General features: G+C 40.0%; 1 protein-coding gene across 1 annotated transcript in view; it reads right to left on the reverse strand.

Moving 5' to 3' along the window:
* Positions 1–2,761: 2,761 nt before the first annotated feature.
* Positions 2,762–18,673, reverse strand: part of MAP7D3 (MAP7 domain containing 3) — a 31,611-nt gene continuing 15,699 nt past the window's right edge. The window contains exons 9-20 of the mRNA XM_010291269.1: positions 18,459–18,557; positions 17,247–17,372; positions 15,019–15,164; positions 14,513–14,643; positions 13,701–13,945; positions 8,808–8,943; positions 7,532–7,712; positions 6,254–6,358; positions 5,927–5,980; positions 5,035–5,128; positions 4,401–4,599; positions 2,762–3,267 (exon numbers count right to left, since the gene is read on the reverse strand). Of these exons, the coding sequence (XP_010289571.1) occupies positions 2,958–3,267; positions 4,401–4,599; positions 5,035–5,128; positions 5,927–5,980; positions 6,254–6,358; positions 7,532–7,712; positions 8,808–8,943; positions 13,701–13,945; positions 14,513–14,643; positions 15,019–15,164; positions 17,247–17,372; positions 18,459–18,557 (1,826 nt within the window). The 3' untranslated portion in view covers positions 2,762–2,957. The remainder of the gene's footprint in view (positions 3,268–4,400; positions 4,600–5,034; positions 5,129–5,926; positions 5,981–6,253; positions 6,359–7,531; positions 7,713–8,807; positions 8,944–13,700; positions 13,946–14,512; positions 14,644–15,018; positions 15,165–17,246; positions 17,373–18,458; positions 18,558–18,673) is intronic.

The following is an 18,673-nucleotide window of genomic DNA, read 5'->3' on the forward strand; positions in this document are numbered from 1 at the left end:
CTTCCCAACCACACAAACGCAACTGCCACAGAGGCTACTAGTTTTGGGAATCTGCAGCGCAGAGTAGTTAGAGCAGTACTGGAGTGCAGCTCAAGGCAGGTCAGCATGGCAAGGGCTTGGTGATTCCTAGTAAGGTAAGGTTTAGCATGAGAGAAATAAAGCATTGTTCAACTGCAAAGTTTATTTAACAGTGCACACATATTTACATAGAGCAGTAACAGATCATTCAACAAATAATATCAGCACAGAAAAAATATCGGCATCTTTTTCATTAGAATGATTGTCTCTGCCAGAGTGAAACAGCTATCAATCATACAAAAATACATTCTTCCTTTTACCTAAGGCACTGCTCTAAAGTCTAAAACAGTTCTACCGTACTCTGAATAGCAAATGGTGGGAGTAAGAAGGCTGAGGGTTTCCTATTGTAACTGCGATGTCGAGGAAAGAACGCATTTAGTTCCAGCAAAATCATTTGCATTTAACCACTGAAAACACAGCTGCCATGTGTTTTGGGTGATTCATTTGAATTGAAGTATCAGCCAACAGTTTATAGCCGGATTTGAGACAGCTATTCTTTACAGTAATCACTTACCCAGCATATCTGCTACAGGAGATGTAAGAACAAGACTGCAGAATTACTTTTAGTAGCAATTTTCCAAAGATGCTTAGTTAATCTCTTCATGCTGTAAAAAGCAGGCATGTTTAGGTTAAATAGATTACTTAATGCAGGCTTTAGGGGAAGCGAAATATATACGCAGCTTGCAGCCACTGTTAACAAAGCTAGAACAGGAACACTTAGAATAATTAACATGAACAAAACATGACTTCAGTGGTCTAATACTGTTATGTACACAATAAAATAATACTTCCATGAGTGTAGATAAATAATTCAAAAGGAAAACATTTTTAAAAGCATGACATGTTAAACTGCACTACGACAGACATACCTAGGTACTCAACATTTTTGTAATATATTAGTGCATATGCTGTAAAATGTTTTGATGTTTTCCAACAGATTAAAACATATTATCGATGGTACAAATACTGCATTTTGAACTTGCCAATGTTTTCATGTTAGAAAGTAAGAAATTTTTCTTCTCCACTCAAAATTGAAGATACTCAATTTTGCGTTTTTAAATAGCACATGAATCAACAAGTAACAGCATTTTTCTAGACCATTACAAAGGGAGTTCAGCTTTAACACACACTGGATGAGTCTTTTATTTCATCAAGTGCCATCTTAGGAATATGCAAAATCTGGCCAGCAGGTAACTGGGGAGCCTCCAGTGGCAGGCTGCTGTACATGATACTGATACAAGGGGGGGGGGGTTACTGGGGTACTGTAAAGTCTAAAAGGGAAACAAGTGATATTTAAACACGGAAATCTTATCTAACAATTAACTAAATGAATGGAAAAGAAACATCAGCACAATAGTTTCCCTGAAATGTTTCAAGGTGCAAATCTAGAAGTTTGTCATCCCTCCCCTGGTGTTTTTTGCAAACTTGAAGATGGATAAAGGTTAACAAGCAGCTTTTCAAAACAAGGCCTTCCGTACTTGATAAAACACTGGATTACTGAAGTGCAATCAGATTATTTCCAGGTCTCTAGTGTTCACAGTTCTGTCCAAAGAGCAAAGAGAAGAAAACATTTAACCATCATAACTGTGTGTATGCCACATATGTCTGTCATCATTGTTAAGAGTCTACATCCAGGGAGCGAGCACAGAACCACTTGGTTACTTACGGTCCAAAATCAGCACAGTAGCTTTTCTTTTTTTGTGTACGAATATTGGTTTTCAAAGTTACGTACATAATCCTTAAGCCGTATTATGTCTACACATTTTCAAGTTCAAAATTAAAAGGCAACACTTTCCTCACTAACAAGTTAATGATTTTGATCAGAACAAAATGCCATCAGCAGTATCACATTAAATTTCCCATGGCCCAGTTAGTCGTGGCCTCAAGGAAAGCCTCAGTAAGGCTATGTCCATGGGACTAGAATGCACAAGACGCAGAGTGACAGAGGAGACTCAGGAAACAGTTCAGTCTAGAAAAGTGCTACACTTTAATCAAAAAAAGTGCTACACATCACTTAAAGAAAAGGTGGATAGCAAGTCTTGTCTTTTCCACTACCATTCATTTCAACTGTTCACGCAGTCATTTGTCTCACGGAAGGAGATCTCCTGCTGTGAGTACGCCCATTTGGGGTTTAGCTCCAACATCAGGGAAGTTTAGTCTTCCATAAACTAGCCTGCTGAAGCCTCTCGGACATGCTATGCTGTACTGCATCAGGGTTTGGCTTCTCAAGTATATGTGGCTTCAGATGCAGCCCTGCTTCTTTCAGAAAATTCAGAATATTGTGTGTGCAGCATTATTACTCCTCCCAAAATGTAACACAACTCTCTGTGGAATTTGAGGTTGGTGTTACCCCCCCTCAGTGAAGTGAAAAACTATTCTACAGTAAGTAGAGAGGACAGCTAATACCTTGCCAGAACCTGAAGAGACCTCGTAAGACCATACAGGCCAGCATCAAAAAGTTACAGAACATGCCTAGGAGTGGAAAGGTCTTGTCTCTAGAGTTACATCAGACACCTTTTAAACTATTAGTATCTTCAAAAGTAACATGTGCCATTTAAGACATCTTAGAAGAAGCCTAAAAATATAATAGACAGGCTTGAGGTGCTGGTAGGAGATACAGGAGCTTCACAGGGGCTCAGCTGTGTCTTTGGAAGAGCCTTAGTGTCAGGCCTCAGCTGCTGCCTAGAGCAAGTGCCTAAAAAGGGATCGGCTGGTGACTCCTTTTGACAGAATGCAAGTTACAAGCACTAAAGAGCGAGCTTCCCTCCGGACTACACATTGGAAAAAGTGCCTTGAAAATAAGAAGCTGAAGTTAAGGCAAGGAGAGTAAAATGCAAGGAAGTTAATTACCTAGCCAGAGGAAGAGACAGATAGGCAAATCAGCTTGGATTACCTGATGAAGCATCTATAGGTTTGGTCAATGAATTCACTGCACCATCTTCCTCAAAAGCCAATTTGGGACTAGAAGGTATTGTAGCAGCCTCATTCAAGTTTTGCTTACAGTTACCAGCAGAGATGCTGTCCGAGCTCAGTTTGGTTGACTTGGAATGTACTCCAATGTCAATAAACTCCTCAAAAGTCCATGAACCAGATTTTCCATTAAGATTCTGAGTAAGTTCAATTGTATGATCAGCTTCATTAACACCCAACTTCACCGAGTCATCGATAACCATTTCTTTTGCAGGATGACTAGAAAAACAAAAGAATGCATACCTGTATTACAATTTCTGCATGTTTAACCTTTAGATTGATTACAGGCCAGCCAATTAGCAGTCTGCGTACTTTGCAAAGCACTGAATATCCTGCACGCCGTTCCCAGACAAGCTCCTCCAGCTGCCACGCAGGATCTCCCCTCCAAGAGCCAACAGGGAGGAACGACTCACCCACATATACTCCCTTTTTACTATACTAATAGCTCTCAGGTAAGATCTGGCTCCAGAAATTTGATATAAGAAAGCAACAAGTTTAAAGCCCTGCACCATTAAAACCCTATTTTAGCAGTGTGCATTTTTCCTTTTTTTTTTCCAGTTAAGACTTTTGAAACACAAAACTGAGCCTCACAAGACTAGCAATACTTAAAACAGATTCAAAATCTAAATCCAAATCAGAGTGATCAATTTTCATTCATTCTTAAGAAAATAATGAAAAAAATTTTTATTCCATCACTGGAAGAATAAAATGAATTTATCATCACTTTGAAAAGAAGAGTTCACAATGTCATTTCTAAATCATTAGCATTTAGATGAGTGAATGGAACAAGCATCACAGGACAGATTTTCCAGCAGTAGATGGAAATGCTTCATGTTCAAAAGGATAAAGTTTGAAATACTAGAAAAAATTCCCAGTAAGGAAGGTTTTTGTGTTGTATCTGGTATTTCAGTGCAACTGAAACTGTTCTAGAGCTTTCTGTAGGTTATTCTTCCTTCTCAGTGTTGTCTGCCTCCCTCTTCGTTTAACGTTTCATTAATGAAAAGAAATGCTAGCCATTTCCAGGCGAAAAGATTTCAAGCCAGTGTCGTTCTTTACGAGCGACGCTGCCACGTTGCTGGCTGTGTGTCTCACTTCTCAGCAAAGCCAGCACTGTTAGCGTGGTGCCATCTGAACAATTACCCTGAACTAACTCCCTCTGCGTGAAGCAGTAAACCGACAGCACGCACACGCCACATGCCTGGAGCAAGCCAGAGAAATATTGCAAAGCTAGTGCGGTGCAAAATTTGCTTCAACACTGCATACAGCACTAAATTTAATTTTAGCATAGAGAGAGATTTCTCACGTGACAGATAACTGCTCTGACAGTACAACAGCCACCTACACAGACTCACCTGGAATCTTTTAATTCAGTTGCAAGTAGAGACCCCTCATCACTTTTCAAATCACCTCCATTCATAAATACTTCACTGGCCTTCAACTCTGACACATCTTGTTCCTCAGAGTCTGTAGAGATCAAGCTCTGCGCAGTCTCTAAACAACCCTCTGCCTCTCCCTTGGCTTCCTGGGGTAAGTCAATGCCGTTTAGCTTTCCTGAAAGTGTGTGTGGGGGAAAGACAGCTTCAGTAACAGAACTGCTATTCTAAATGGATAAAATACAAGTGCCAAAATGACCTTTTTAGCCACAACTTGAGGTTCTTGGCTTCAATAGATTCATCTCTCTACAGACAAGCTGCCTGTAACAACATGAAATTTGTTTTCCATCTTTAAAAATAACACTTGTAAAATGAAAGCATGCTTCCTGCATTTCACTCTCAAATGATTTTTGCATTTAATAATTTTGACTGTCTCCAGTGGTACAGAACAGACAATGATCCCGCCTCTGTTCAAGCAGAGAGCCCCCCGGCACTTCTGGGACTTGTGTCTCAGACCATCACAATGTTATTACGTGACTGACATTTTAAACAATGCTTAAACATCACCGAGACACTGACTGCCACTTAGACCTGACTCATCAAGCTTCCTTACCTGGTTGATCAGTCTTCTCAAGACCCAACTCTTCCTCCTCTTCAATATCCTCTCCCTCGATAGCCTCAGAGGCAGACTTCCCTTCATTCTGCAACTGAATTGCCGGAGTGTTATTCGGAATAACTCGCTACCAACCAGCGTTTCACAAACGCTTCAATCACAGCTCCCGTGCAGGACTGTTCTCTGCCCAGCAGTGAGGCCGCACTAGTCCAGAGGCTGACAGACAATCAGGTCACCCAGCCACATGTGCACTGCTGAGCCAGAGCCTGTAAAGGAACCCGTGGGACCCACTTCCATCTCCTACCTATGAACTATTCCCGAGTTCCTTCCCCCCATTTCTCCAAGGCATGAGCTAAATATTCATTGATTTTCAGCTACACCAAGGCTTAGGTCTTTGAATGTTCAGGGCAGAACGACTACTCCTCAATAAAACATGCATAATTTAATACAAACCTGAGGTCACTACACTAACAAAAATACATCCGGTTTACTGTAGCCATCCAAGGGGCATCCAAGATTTGCTTTAAGCAAAGAGATGAAGCCAGGAATTTAAGTTTTCTGGGGAAAAACAGCCCTGGCAGAATGCATACAGTTTAAAATAAAAATCCATTACTAGTCAGAGTTTTTGTAGCCGATCTGCAAGCGGTAACACCAGATCACATTGCTTCTATATGCCTTGAACAAAAATGAATCAAAGACTTTGGTCAGACCCAGCAAAGCAGAAGAATGTGTGCAATGGGAAGCTACTGAAGGTTATCCTGGTGCACCAGAACTTTGCACTTCATGTGGAATTCAGTTTGTGTAAAGCTAACAGAGGAAGACAGGATACGAGGCAAAGCCTTCTCCAGGAAGGGCCTATTCTGTTGTTATACAGATCCAAACAAAAAAGTACCTTGGATTCATTTTGATCGGATTTTCGTGTTCTTTTCATTATTTCTTCGATTCTCTGTTAAAACAGGGAAAAAATTTGCAATGACATACAGAGCTTTATATTGCAGCATTCTGGTTTAAATTGTCATCATTAATAATATATTTTCACGTTTCATAAATTTACTGCTTTATTCACTGTTTTTAAAGCTCACAACCCAGAGTTGGCTTTTAAAAAAAACCAAACCACACTACTTCTATTTAAATGCATCTGAGACCATTTGCCTGTTCAGTTTAACACCTCAACCACTGTTTTAGGCTGAGAAACCACTCTTCTTTCAAAACAGTATACCTTTTTTCTTTCAAGCCTTTCCTGCATATTTTGCTGCATAATTCTCTCTCTTTCCAGCCGCTGTCTTTCAGCCTCTTCTTGAGCTTTTGCTTCAGCTTCTTCTTTCTGAAAACAAAACAAAAAGAAGAGAACACCCAGTGCACAACTCATTCCCAAGAGTCAAAAGCAGAGCTGTTACAGAGACTCTGGTTAAACACAGACAGGAACATCAGACAATCACTATTAAATATTACCATACATTGCAGCTAAATGCCAATTACCTAGTTACTGACATGAAATATGTATTACCATGACATTCAGAAGCTGATCTGAAAAGAAAAACGATGTGCATGGCTATATTGTGATTAGGCACATGTTCTGAATGTTGTTGAGCTCCTCAGGGTTCAAACTATATTTCAGGATGAAGATTTGTCTAAGAAGGACAATTTATAAAACAACAAAACAGCAATTAAATTCCATATGTGGCAAGGTTAACTTAAAAATCTTGGCAGTCAGGTATTACTACCGAGATACTGGGTGCTGAATATCTTCTGTTCCTTCTACACTGGAAAATCTTTTCCAGTATGACTGGAAAGACGATAGAAGCATAGTTAACACTCTGAATAATGGTTACAAACTTAAACAAGCTTTTAAAGAAGTGATCAGACACATGTCAATGCTATCCACAAGATACGGCTCTTTAAACACAAAGAATTTAATTGTAAAACTACTTTTCAAAATTAATCTCATTTAAAGGAAGTCCACTTTCTGCAAAACAGTTTCCTTCAGTTAGAAGGATGCCTTTGCAAAGCTAGACAGATACTAGCTGTGGAAGACTGTTTAGCAACCGGAAGAGCAGACTTGGAAACACTACCAATGTTTCTTTTAAAGGAATCAGAGCAAGCCAGATGACTTTCCAGACAGACTACCTCCTTATAATCCATAGCAGTAAGCTGGTAAAGTGGGCTAAGTACAAATATTTTACATATGCAAAATAGCATCCCAGACGGCTGAAGAAAATTCCAAAATACTTGCTTCTGCCCCACACTTGAATTTCTCAAATGTTGGGGAAAGAAGGAAAAAAAAAAAAAAGAAGAAAGAAAATCACATAAACTATGGCAAGGAAAGGACTTCAAGGCATTCTCAAATCCATCTCGGACAAAATGAACTCTGCTTTAAATCACTCCTGGCAGAGATCTGTCACAAGTGTTCTGTGAAAGAATATCAAAAGACACCCCCCTCAAAAACACGTTAGCAGCTTGTATAAGGAACATAGTTGGAGCCTACAGATAAGCAGACCTGGTGTTGAAGCTCTGCCAGTTTTTCCTGCTCTTCCTGTTCTCGGCGGATCCTCTCCTCTTCTGCCTGTCTTTGTTGCTCTTCATGAGCCAGCCTCTTTTCTTCCTCCTGCTTGCGCAGCTCCTCTTCCCGTCGTGCTTTTTCCTCAGTTGCTCTCTTGGCCATTTCTTCTTCTCTGATTCTAGTGTTTCCAAGATACATATTACCAACTGCATATTTATTTCTTTAAAAGTGCGCATGCACATGAGACAGACTAGGAAAGCAAGAAAGTTCCAAGTTACCCAATCACAAAATAACTGCGTAAAGGTACTTTCTGGTGTGGATTTACAAATGCCACCATCCAGACCTGTCAAAGGAAAAAGCAGAATAACTTGGAAGAAACTATCTAGGAGTACATAAGTGTTCTTTGCTGATTAAGTCAAAGCCAAGGGAGGTTGCTCCAAAAATGGAGTATTTGACTGAGAACTGGATTAAGTAACAACTATGTAATAAATACCACATGCATCCACACCATGAATGAAGCTTTCAATTGCCCTCAAACACATTTAGTTGGAATTTCTAAAACACTGCTTCTTCAACAGTCCAAATTCCAGAGATATACTGGAGGTGTACACTGCCAAATCATGCTGATGTACACAACAGATCTGATGACGACATATTTCTGATAAAACATCTGCATGTTTATGACAGCTTTATGCCCCTGAGTGGAAAACAGACAAAATCTAATGGACTGCAAGGTGAACCTTGATCTGGAATAAAGTTAGCACGAAGTTAATAATTTATTTTTAAGAACTTCTATGCAGTGAACCAAATGTACACTGATTTGAACCAAATGTACACTTTGAATTACTTGGTCTCAACATTTCCAATCCAGGTTTTGGATCACTAGCGTGAGATTTAAAGCACCATCAAACCCACGCATGAGTTCATCAAAGGGAAGTTTAATACAGAGCAGTTGTCTATTTCAAGACAACAAAACAAATATAAATGGTGTAAAAAGCACATTGTAGCTGTGAAATAAAAGCACCTGTGGTGACCGGAAGGAAAAAGCAGCAGTGATTTGCACAAGGACCACACATTACATAAATACTGAGACATAAGTTAGTGATATACAACAGCAACCTGCCCCATCTCGAGTGGTGCTAGTGCCTGTGTCCACTCCAGGAACTGCATTAAGATTTAAGGAATTTAAATTAAAGCTTAGGAAACATATGCAGCTGTAGTGTCCATTCCAACCACACGCCAGCACTGAAAGCATCCCCCCCTTCTGAATTACCTCTCCTCTTCCTGCCTCTGAATTCTTTCTTGGTCTTCACGCTCTCTTTGCTCCCGTGCTAGACGTCGTTTCTCTGCCAAGATTTTAGCAGCTTCTTCAGCTGTGGTGGTCCCTGCTACTGTTTTGCTACCTGATTCTGCAAAGGTTAAAAGAAACTGCTGTTAAAAGCCCCAGTAACTTAAAATTAAGAAAGACATTATCACTGTGAGGTGAGATTTCTTTTGGCCAACTGGCCCACTATCTTTTCGATCAGTGCTCATCACTCAGCAAGTATACCCTGTATCTAAAGGCCCACAAGAGCCAAAAGGGAGTCCTAAAGAGGTGCAGAGCCACAGTATATAACAACTCATTCGAATTACACTGATCCAGCCATATTCCAGATGATACAGTTAAAGATATTCTCCAAATACCATAGTACTTTGTATTTCTAAAAAGACACATTTATTCTGCAACACTTACAAACACTTAAAAGAAAAGTGAAAAAAATACTGCAGTAGGAAATACACTTAACTTCTTTCTAATAAAACTGAATTCACATGACCATACTCTTGTTTCATAACATTAACATTCATGCCTTTATATTTATAGAGGATCTTAGGGTGCAAATAATCACCATTTTATCTGGCCCTGAAGGCACAGACTAATGACTTCAGTAATACCGTATTTCTACACATTTTAGCAACAAATCAATTTCCAGTTTACATGGAGATCAAAACAGCTCCAGCCACCAGGTTTTTGAACAGTCTTTCAGTTTATGTTTCTTCATGTCGCCTGGTGTTATGGTGTCTGAACATCAGGGGTACTATTAAAAATTAACATTAGGAAAAAACCAAAAGACACTTGCCATCTAGTTGCTCTCAAGATATACTGAAAGAACTCTTGGTTTTTATCGGTTATTCCCACTCTAGATATATTACTGTTTGAATGTGACTTAGAACTGATCACCTAAATATTTAGAGAATTAGCTCCTGGTGTCAGTACAGCAATAGCATCCTAACGTTGTTGAGGACCTGCCTTTCTTCTTTTTCATATTTCACTAATCAGCACGTATTTCTTTGCCTAACATTTATAAAGCCTTCAAACCAAGGTAATTTTAATGCAAGGTTTGATCAGTTATTTTGATTCTGACCTAAAGACAAACCATTCAAAACACAATGCCATCATTAGGAACTTCAATACCCAAAAAGCTGCTTAAGCCCCATGGACACGTAATTACTACCTGCAGCTGTAGGGCATAATTACACAGACTACAGCCTCAGCAGCTGAATCATGGCAGGGTTTTGTGCATAAAAATTGCTCTTGCAGTCCTAGGAAAAGCATTCCAGCACTGATGGACTGCAGTCACAGACAAGTTCTCTTTAGATTTATCCAATGCTGAAAAAGAAGCAACTCCCCAGGACGCGTACTGCTTCTGATTTAGGCAAAAATGCAGTCATGTTAGTACAAACAAGAATCAGCCACGACACTTCAAATTTGAACTCAGTCAAAAGGGGTTCTTCTCCTCCTCATCCCTAAGCAGGAAAGATCAGTCCCTTTGCAGTTCTAATAACCTTTAGCAGAAACTGTCTGCTTGAGGCTTGCACGTAGCAAGTGCTTTTCTTCCTATGTTCTGCAACTTTTTGTTTTAATTTAGAAAAAAGGCAGGTGGTTTCATTTACTGTTGCCAGCATACAACCATGACAAAATCAAAATGCCTCTCTCCTCCTCTACCATTTGAGCGTGTTGCCAGTTTAGGCTAGTTAGTTTTTACAGCAGAGGCCATCTTCTATTATGCACCTGCACAGCAACCAGTGCAGCAGTCCTATTTTAACACTGGAACTTCAGTCGTATCAAAATTGGTTGACATTTAATGTCAGGTTTAACCTATTTCCCACCCCTCAAAACTGAACCAAAATAAGATAACTTAGTCCTCAGCAAGAAGCCTAAAGGTTTTAGGCTTTTAGGTTATAGGTTTTAGGGTTATAGCATGATAATGATAGCTTGAAATATGATGAATATCAGGTATCAAAAACGATAGAAGAAAATCAGTTATAACAATTCAGAACAGCACAGATATGGAAACAGCAGAGGGCATAAAAACAAAAGTGAGGGTAGAAGACCTCAAGTCTATGGAGGATCTTCCCACTGCATTTTCACTTTTGAAGATTTACTGATGTTTTCTGTATGGTTACTTCCATAGTGCTTTCATCTCCATGCACCCCTTGTGCAGTCTATTTCCATACGGCAGGACACGGGACTCCCCAACATGATTGCTAACATGCCTTCAGAACATTCTCCAGTGTTTTACACTCAGCTCCATTTTCCTTGTACTCCCACTGTCATTCCTGATAAGAACTGTCGTCTTCTCAAAGGACCTTTTTCGTGATGGACGGGCAAAGATAGAAACAGGCAAGAGAAGTGTCTCAGCACAATTGTAAAATGCATCTACAGGACTGACAGCTGATCTGTCGGTCTTTCTTAATTCTAGCCTGTGGTTTAAGAGCAAAGAGGTACTATTAAGATACTTGCAGCCATTAGAAATGCAGACTGTCTTTAGGCAGTTCCTCTTCAGCAATATTTGGTTGCCAACTGAGTAGGAAGGATGCAGAAGATAACGCAACTTGTGAAGAGGTGGAACTTGAACCTCCTCCTTTACTCCCATTAATCTATAATTATTTTTTTTAGAAGACAGAGAAGAATATTACACAGATCTGCTACATAAGGAGAAGCTGGTGTCAGTTTCTTACTGGACTGTTATTTTCCAGTTTGACAGCAAGAATACAAATGTGCCTGTGTTGCACTGCTAGTTGGATTGAGGGAAGATTCTGACACATTTCAAGGCAAGTCATTTATTCACAATTAATCTAGGAATCATATTCCAAAGCCTTCACTACCCAGATACAAAAAAGTGAGGCTCCATGACAGTTTATTACCTATCATCACGCATAAGGTGAGAGCTCATGAAGGAGCACTTCTTATGCTTTAAGTTGAAACAAGGCTTTTAACTCTCAGAGAAGCTGCGAAAGGCTGCTGCCAGAAATGACAACTGCTCCAAGTCACTGAAAAATAAAAAGTGTTTTACTGCACAACAGTGTATTTTAGTAAGAAGACACAAAAAACAAGACAAAAACTTGATTGCTGTCCGTCAGCAACAGGCAATCAAATTTAGTTTGAAGGAGAAGAGATGGTATGAAGATACAAGTACACAAAACTGAAATTAGGTTGAACCCACAAGACCCAGAGACTGATTTGCCACATGCCATTCACTGGTGTGCTCTGACTTCAGAAGCTGTCTGGAATATGGTATTGCACCAACCCACAGAATGAACAGACGCGTAAAATGAAAATTGCCTTGAAAATTGAAAGCAACTTTTTCTTTTTAAGAACAAAGATTTTGCCTCACTTAGCAATATTGCAGTGTACCAAAACACTCAGAGAGATAAATGAAATAATCTCTAGGTCGAAGAACATGGCCACTACGTCCTTATCTTGTATGTTGCAAAGAAAGAGAGCTTTATCTAGCCCCATTATGAACCACTAAAAAGATTACTAGCTTGGAGACTAGCAATAAAATAAAATGGAAACAGATAAATTGGGTTAATACAGTTCCAGAAGTCATTGTGGAAAGGAGACAGGTGGGGCATCCAAGGAACAAGGACAGGTGTTCTTGTTCAAGAACAACTGGAAGATACAGAAATAGGACATATTGTTATGGAGGTTGCAACACACTGATGACATTGATTATGCCCCCCTCTGAGGCATGCAAGACATTTATCACAGTAATGTAGCGCATCGAGGGATAGACATTCTGACTGCAAAGATGAATGATGTGACACTGAAGACGGATGTTCAACTTCATACAAACATCCACATTTGACTACGACATCGAGGCTTCCTTCTACAGAACATCTGCCCAGAGAACTGTACCATAAATGAGTTCTTCAGCCGACTAATACTGTTTCACATCCAACATTGAGTAGTGTCAGGAAGTCTCAGAAACCACAGACAACTGCAGCAGCTAAGGAATGCACAACAGGAACTGTACATGCAGTAACGTGCAGCAAGCGTATGTTCCCACTTACCTTGTGTCTGAAGGATTTTCACCCCCAGCACTGCCCACTGGCTGTAGTTTAGATTCCAGAGATTCCTCCTTTTCCTGTTAAGTCTCCCCTAAGTCCCTCTCCACAGAGAAGTGCCTGCCAGACCTCATCAGAAGGCTCTCCCAGATTCTGTTCTGGAGATGGCAGATGGTGTTCTTCCAGTAAGAGGGACAGAGGCTGTGCTTACTGGGCACAATGAAGAAGACTAGGAGACTAATTGCTTATCCAGTATGTGGCTCTCCTTAATCTACCAAGATCATTCCTCAGCGTGACCCGTGCACCGACCACCTCTTCCTGAGGCAGCAACGATTATATGTTCCCTGGAATCGAGCCTGAGGCAGCCTTCTCGCTTTGTAAAAGCTGGCGCTCAGACTGTGATGCACCAATAGCTGATTGCTTCCTCCAAGCAGGTCTCTACACAAGCAATTTTAAGAACTACCAACTGGACTGAAAGACCTTTGCATAGTTTAACTATTGACTTTGCCAACCTAAGCTAGTAGATCCCTCAGCTAGTGTAGCTGAAGTCCAAAAAGCAAACAGGATTTATCCTTTTCTTAAAATTATAGTACAAGCAGTAATATTGAAAGCTCTTGACTTAAATCTCCGAGTCAAATAAACTGACTACTGCACTAAAATCCACACACAAATGTCATACCACATGAAATTACTGTAGAAATTATCAGCAATGAACAGCTTCTGCCTCAAAGCATCCTACCCCACAGCAGTCTGCCTCACAAACAAATTATTTCACCAGTCCTAGCACACACTGGAGATGTTTTGAGTAACAGTGCATCAGTCACTGAGAAACACTCACCTTCTTTGGTCTTTGTGCCAGCTGCTACTGCATCCCTGTCCAAGGCTGGTGAAGCACCTTGCTCTTGTCCTGTTCCTTCTGTGCTCTTATCCTTTGGTTTGCTCTCTGCTTCAGTTTTCTTTTTGGTAATGTTGACAACACCTGGTGTGAGAGGTGGACGTTGGATGGGTGCTGGTTTAGAGACTGGAGTAGGAGACGGTGGCCTCTGTTTTGACACGCTAGGTGAAGGTGGGCGAGCCTTCTGTCTGTTGAAATAAAGAATATTCTTCAGGACTAACACTGAAAACCTCAAACACCCAACTCAGGACAGTCTACTTCGGTTAGGCTGCATTACGTCCCTTGCTTTTAAAAATAAATCCACCCACAAACTACTGGTGCTGTCCTCATAAAACTCAAATACAGGATTCCAAAATACCCTGGGCACCTGGACTCGCTACTTATGGGCTAACATCAAAACAGGTCCGCTAGCCCAGACCATTCACTCCACATCAAGGATGAACCCTGTGATTCTAACCCGAGAAACTTCCTACACTAATACAGGCAGATCAGCTTATTCAGAAGCTTCCTGTCGGTTTTGTGTGCAGACTGTACAGAAAAGTACAGAAAACCAGGGTGTATTTTGCCTGCACAAAAGGGACAAAGGTTCAAGTAAGAACTGCATCCCTACTGTGGAAAAGAGAGATCGGACCAAAAATGTGTGTAAACATGGCATAGCATAGGTCATCCAAATGCTAACAGTGCAGCTGTCTTGAGACAGGAAGCATCCTTCACTTTGTTCTGAATAAAAGAAGGTATTTAACCTGGACGCATACCTAGCTGTAGAAGGTGATGGAGGCCGCTTCACCAAATTAGCAGGGGAAGGGGATCTTCTACGGGCAGACACAGATGGCGAGGGAGGGCGTCTTAACCCAGAACCTGGGGATGGTTTTTCTGTCTCTGATTTCTAAGAAGATATATAAAACAAAGTAATGCACGCTCTCTAGAAGACGTTACAGGCAGAGAAGCTGCTACCACAACAAACATACAACTTCTCAACAAGATGTACTTCACATTTTCTTCATGTTCCAAAACATAGACTCAGTCAATATGGTACCTAAATTAAACTTTGGGAACCACAAGCAGCAAACAATATGCGTTTAAGATATCAGAGAGATCAAGGACCATAAAATCCCAATTTGATTTTGATACTGTTTTTTTTTCAAGCAAATGATATTAAACATTTCAATAAGCAAGCAAACTGTTGGAACAGGATCCCATCCTGAGCTGTTCCAAACCCCCGGATTAATACAAACCTAATTCCTGTGGATTTTCAACAAACCTGGGTTGAATCTGGTGAACTTGCATCTGATGAAGATACGGAGGACTTCAATCTGTCGATGCTACGACTGCGCACCGGCACTTTAGGAGTTGGGACTGGGGAATTGATGGAACTGGCTGAAGCTGAACGAGGACAGAGGTGAGATTCTATAAAAGTTAGGAATTTGACAAGACAAAACAAGAACCAAGTGCACAGCATAAGAACAGGAGAAAAGGAAGAGGGAGAAAGAGAGAAAGAAAGATTGTGTGTGTTAGAAACCGTACAGAGGAACGCCACAGGCAGTGCACATTGCAATGGGTCACGGACACAGACACCACCACCACACGATTAGTACTTTGGAAGCAACAGCACCAAGAATAAAACCATTCTGAAAGCAGAAGTCTGGAGTAGATAAAAATAAAATGCTTTTCCAAACAAAGTCTAAATTTGCAATACACCAGTGTTACTTCAATTTTAGTCAAGGTGCATCTAATCACAAATACTTCCATTTTAATGGCTTAGCATCTTTCTTTAAAAGTGCTTCATGACAGGTTCAAATTTTAAGCATGTTTTCCCCATAGGAGGAAATCTTCCTTCTTTTCAAAGAGCAGTTATAAAGCAGCACTACATTAGGAGCCTGAGCATTACTTTATAAAGTTTTCTTGTGAAATAAGCTTTTATGCAACATTATTTTATTCTACCTTCCCTCTGTGACCTCTTTATTACACGTGTGCCCTTTATCTACATTAACAAATCAAAATAGGTGGTGTAAAAGAAACCTATCAAGTGAAAAAGGTCAACTGTTAAACTAAAATACCTTTCCTATCTGAAATGTCAATCTCTTCACACATAAGATATTGAAAGGAATTCTATCTTCTAATTACTTTTTTCACTAACAATCATAGATGGATAAGCATACATAGATGTAAAAAACCTACTTCTGAAACTAGACACTGGATTTCTCTGTAGTCTGAATAAACTGTGACAGATGCCAGCACTTGATTTCGTAACTTTACGGAAAATACATTTTATTTTTATATTTACAGCATTTGTGCAAGGAGAACTGCATTATGTTTGTGCATGGTTTGTGCTAAAGCACAGGTATGTTTCTATGGAAATGAAGGAAGTACCTCTAAGTAAACTGATAAAAATGTAGAAGTCATCTTTAATTCAGCAATAGTGAATAAGTCACATGCTGTCAGTAACAGTGAAAAAGATGGTATTTCCCCACGTGACATGAACTGAAATATTCACGGTAAAATAAAAGTGGCACATAGCGTGCAAAAATATGACTACAAACCAAGAAAGTAAAAACTGATTATTACACAAGGGGAGCAGTGTAGAAATGTCACCATTACCAGCAAGGACCAAGTTAAGTGGCGTAAGATAAAAAAAATAAAGACGGAAGAACATACTTAAGAGGAAACAAGCAAAACTGGGAACGCAAGTTGTAAGGTAAGAGAGGAGAAAGGACTCCACATTGGTTCCAGATATGCATTTACTGGGGCATTCTTAAAACCAGTAACAATTATAAGACATGTGGGATGCAGCTAGGGTTTGCCCACAATGTAGAGATTCCTGCGCTAGTACTAAGTTAAGCCACAGTGTGGGCTTACCAGCTCAAGTCTGGACCAGTAAAAACTGCTTGAGCCAGCCAGGGTTCCTCTAGAGTATCTTCTCCTTCTAGTATGCCTCTACTTCTACAATCAGCCTGAGTGAAGCCAGCTCAGGGCTCCCTGCACTTATGCTAAGGCAACCCCTTTGTCATGTTCCTACAAGAGTTTCTCCCTCCTCAAGAAATGTAGGCTTTGCACTTACTCCTTTCGGCCTCCTTTGAAATTATGTTTGTTGGGTTTTTTCCCTCCCCTTTCATTTCCTAGCACTGTTCTCTGAGCAATATGTCTCAGATTCATTTGAGGGTACACCCAAACGCAGATCTGTCAGTTAAAAAAAACCAACACAAACAAAACCCAAAATGAACACCAGCATCTGGTTCTCTGCAGAGCAAGTAAACTGGCACCAGAGTTTAAAAGCCAGTATTATTCTATGGTTTTGTAAAGTAAACATGCAACATAACATGAGAATTGTTTATTACTGACCAAATAAAATACTGGATAAGTAACATTATACATAACCATATATTAACTGTCTGATTCATACTCAAGTGTAGCACAGTTAGCCACTATCATGAAGTTCTTGCTTCAAGAGCAACTGCATAAAACTTTCAGGCTTTGCTGCCCTCCTGTTACCTGAGGGATCTTGTCCATCAGCCGATAATGTAGCAGCACTTTTACTCCTAGCTAAGGAGGCCTGTGTGGGGGCGAGGAGGCGACTGATTACGCTACTGTCCAGAGGACTGAGCTGGGAGCGACGAGCTAAATGATGGGAACAAATCAAAAAGGATCCAACATGAAATCATATCATGAAAAAGACAAGCAGTACAAAGCAAAGGAAGGCTGTGAGCATTGTTGGAAATCATAACAGTTTTGGAAGAAAAATACTGAAGTCATGGAGAGGGAAATCCAAACTAAAAGCACAGAAGAGTTAAACATTGCAAGCTCTTACGTTGCACATCTTGTCCTCGGCTTGCTTAATACTCATCATTTTAATGTGCAAAGACTGGCATGCAAACAACAGAGATGAATGCTGAAGTCAGTCAAAATATGATTAGTTTTTGACCCAGCTCTATTCTCTAGATTGCAGGAAAGGTTGTTCTGACATAATAAACAGAAGACTTTCAAGTCAAAGCAAACAGTTATCGTCAGGCATCATTTGCACATACAAATTCACATGGACAGCACCCATCACCCTCCCATACAGGAAAGATTCTGAAGCAGAATATCGTTTCCACTGTTGGCAATAGCTGCTAAAAGAAAGTTTCAGAACTGTTAACTCAAAGGGAAAAACACGTTAGAGAAGTTGCTAGTCTTCAGGTTTAGGAAGAGTTCCTAGAAAAGAGGTTATGTGTAACCTAGTGGGGAATACGCAGACCAAAAGAGACTGCAGTGAGAACAGGTTTCCTCCTCCATTTGCATGCACAAAGTTTAGGCCAGCAGCAGGAACAGAGAAGTTGCTTTTAAATTGAGTAATGAAAGAGAGCTTAAAAAGCAAAGGTAGGATTTAACTAAGAATTGAACATATTAGTGACATTTTTACTGTATCTTACATTTAAACCTACCAGCTTTCAAATAAGTCTCTCTCTTTTTTAAGCAGAGAGACATTTTGCTATCTACTTAACAGTGCCGTTTAACAAAGTCAAAGTCTTTCTTACAGGACCTTTTTGTCCAAAGGGAGAAATGCTATTTTTACCATTTACAATTTTATCTTTACCACTGTGTAACTAAAAAGTCATTAAAAAGTCCTAAAAATTTAAGAACCAAGGAAACTAGTGAAAGTAAGCCTATCCAAACTTTGCTATGAATGGCTTTAAAAAGAAATATTCAGCTTTATGAAACAACCACCTGGTTTTTCTTCCTTTTTCACTTTTTCTAGTTCTGGAGAGGACTGGGGTTTACTACTCATTCTATTCAAAGATGTGCTCCTCTTCTTTTCTGTTCCTCCTAGAGACCAAGCGTAAGGAAGATTATTTTAAACAAGATATATATGATTTTTCTAAACTGCCATTCCCGTGCTTTGCTTTTGCCAAGAATCAGCTAAAACGACCGATCTATCATTA

This window comes from Phaethon lepturus, unplaced genomic scaffold (assembly GCF_000687285.1).
Source record: "Phaethon lepturus isolate BGI_N335 unplaced genomic scaffold, ASM68728v1 scaffold13437, whole genome shotgun sequence".
Classification (NCBI taxonomy): Eukaryota; Metazoa; Chordata; class Aves; order Phaethontiformes; family Phaethontidae; genus Phaethon; species Phaethon lepturus.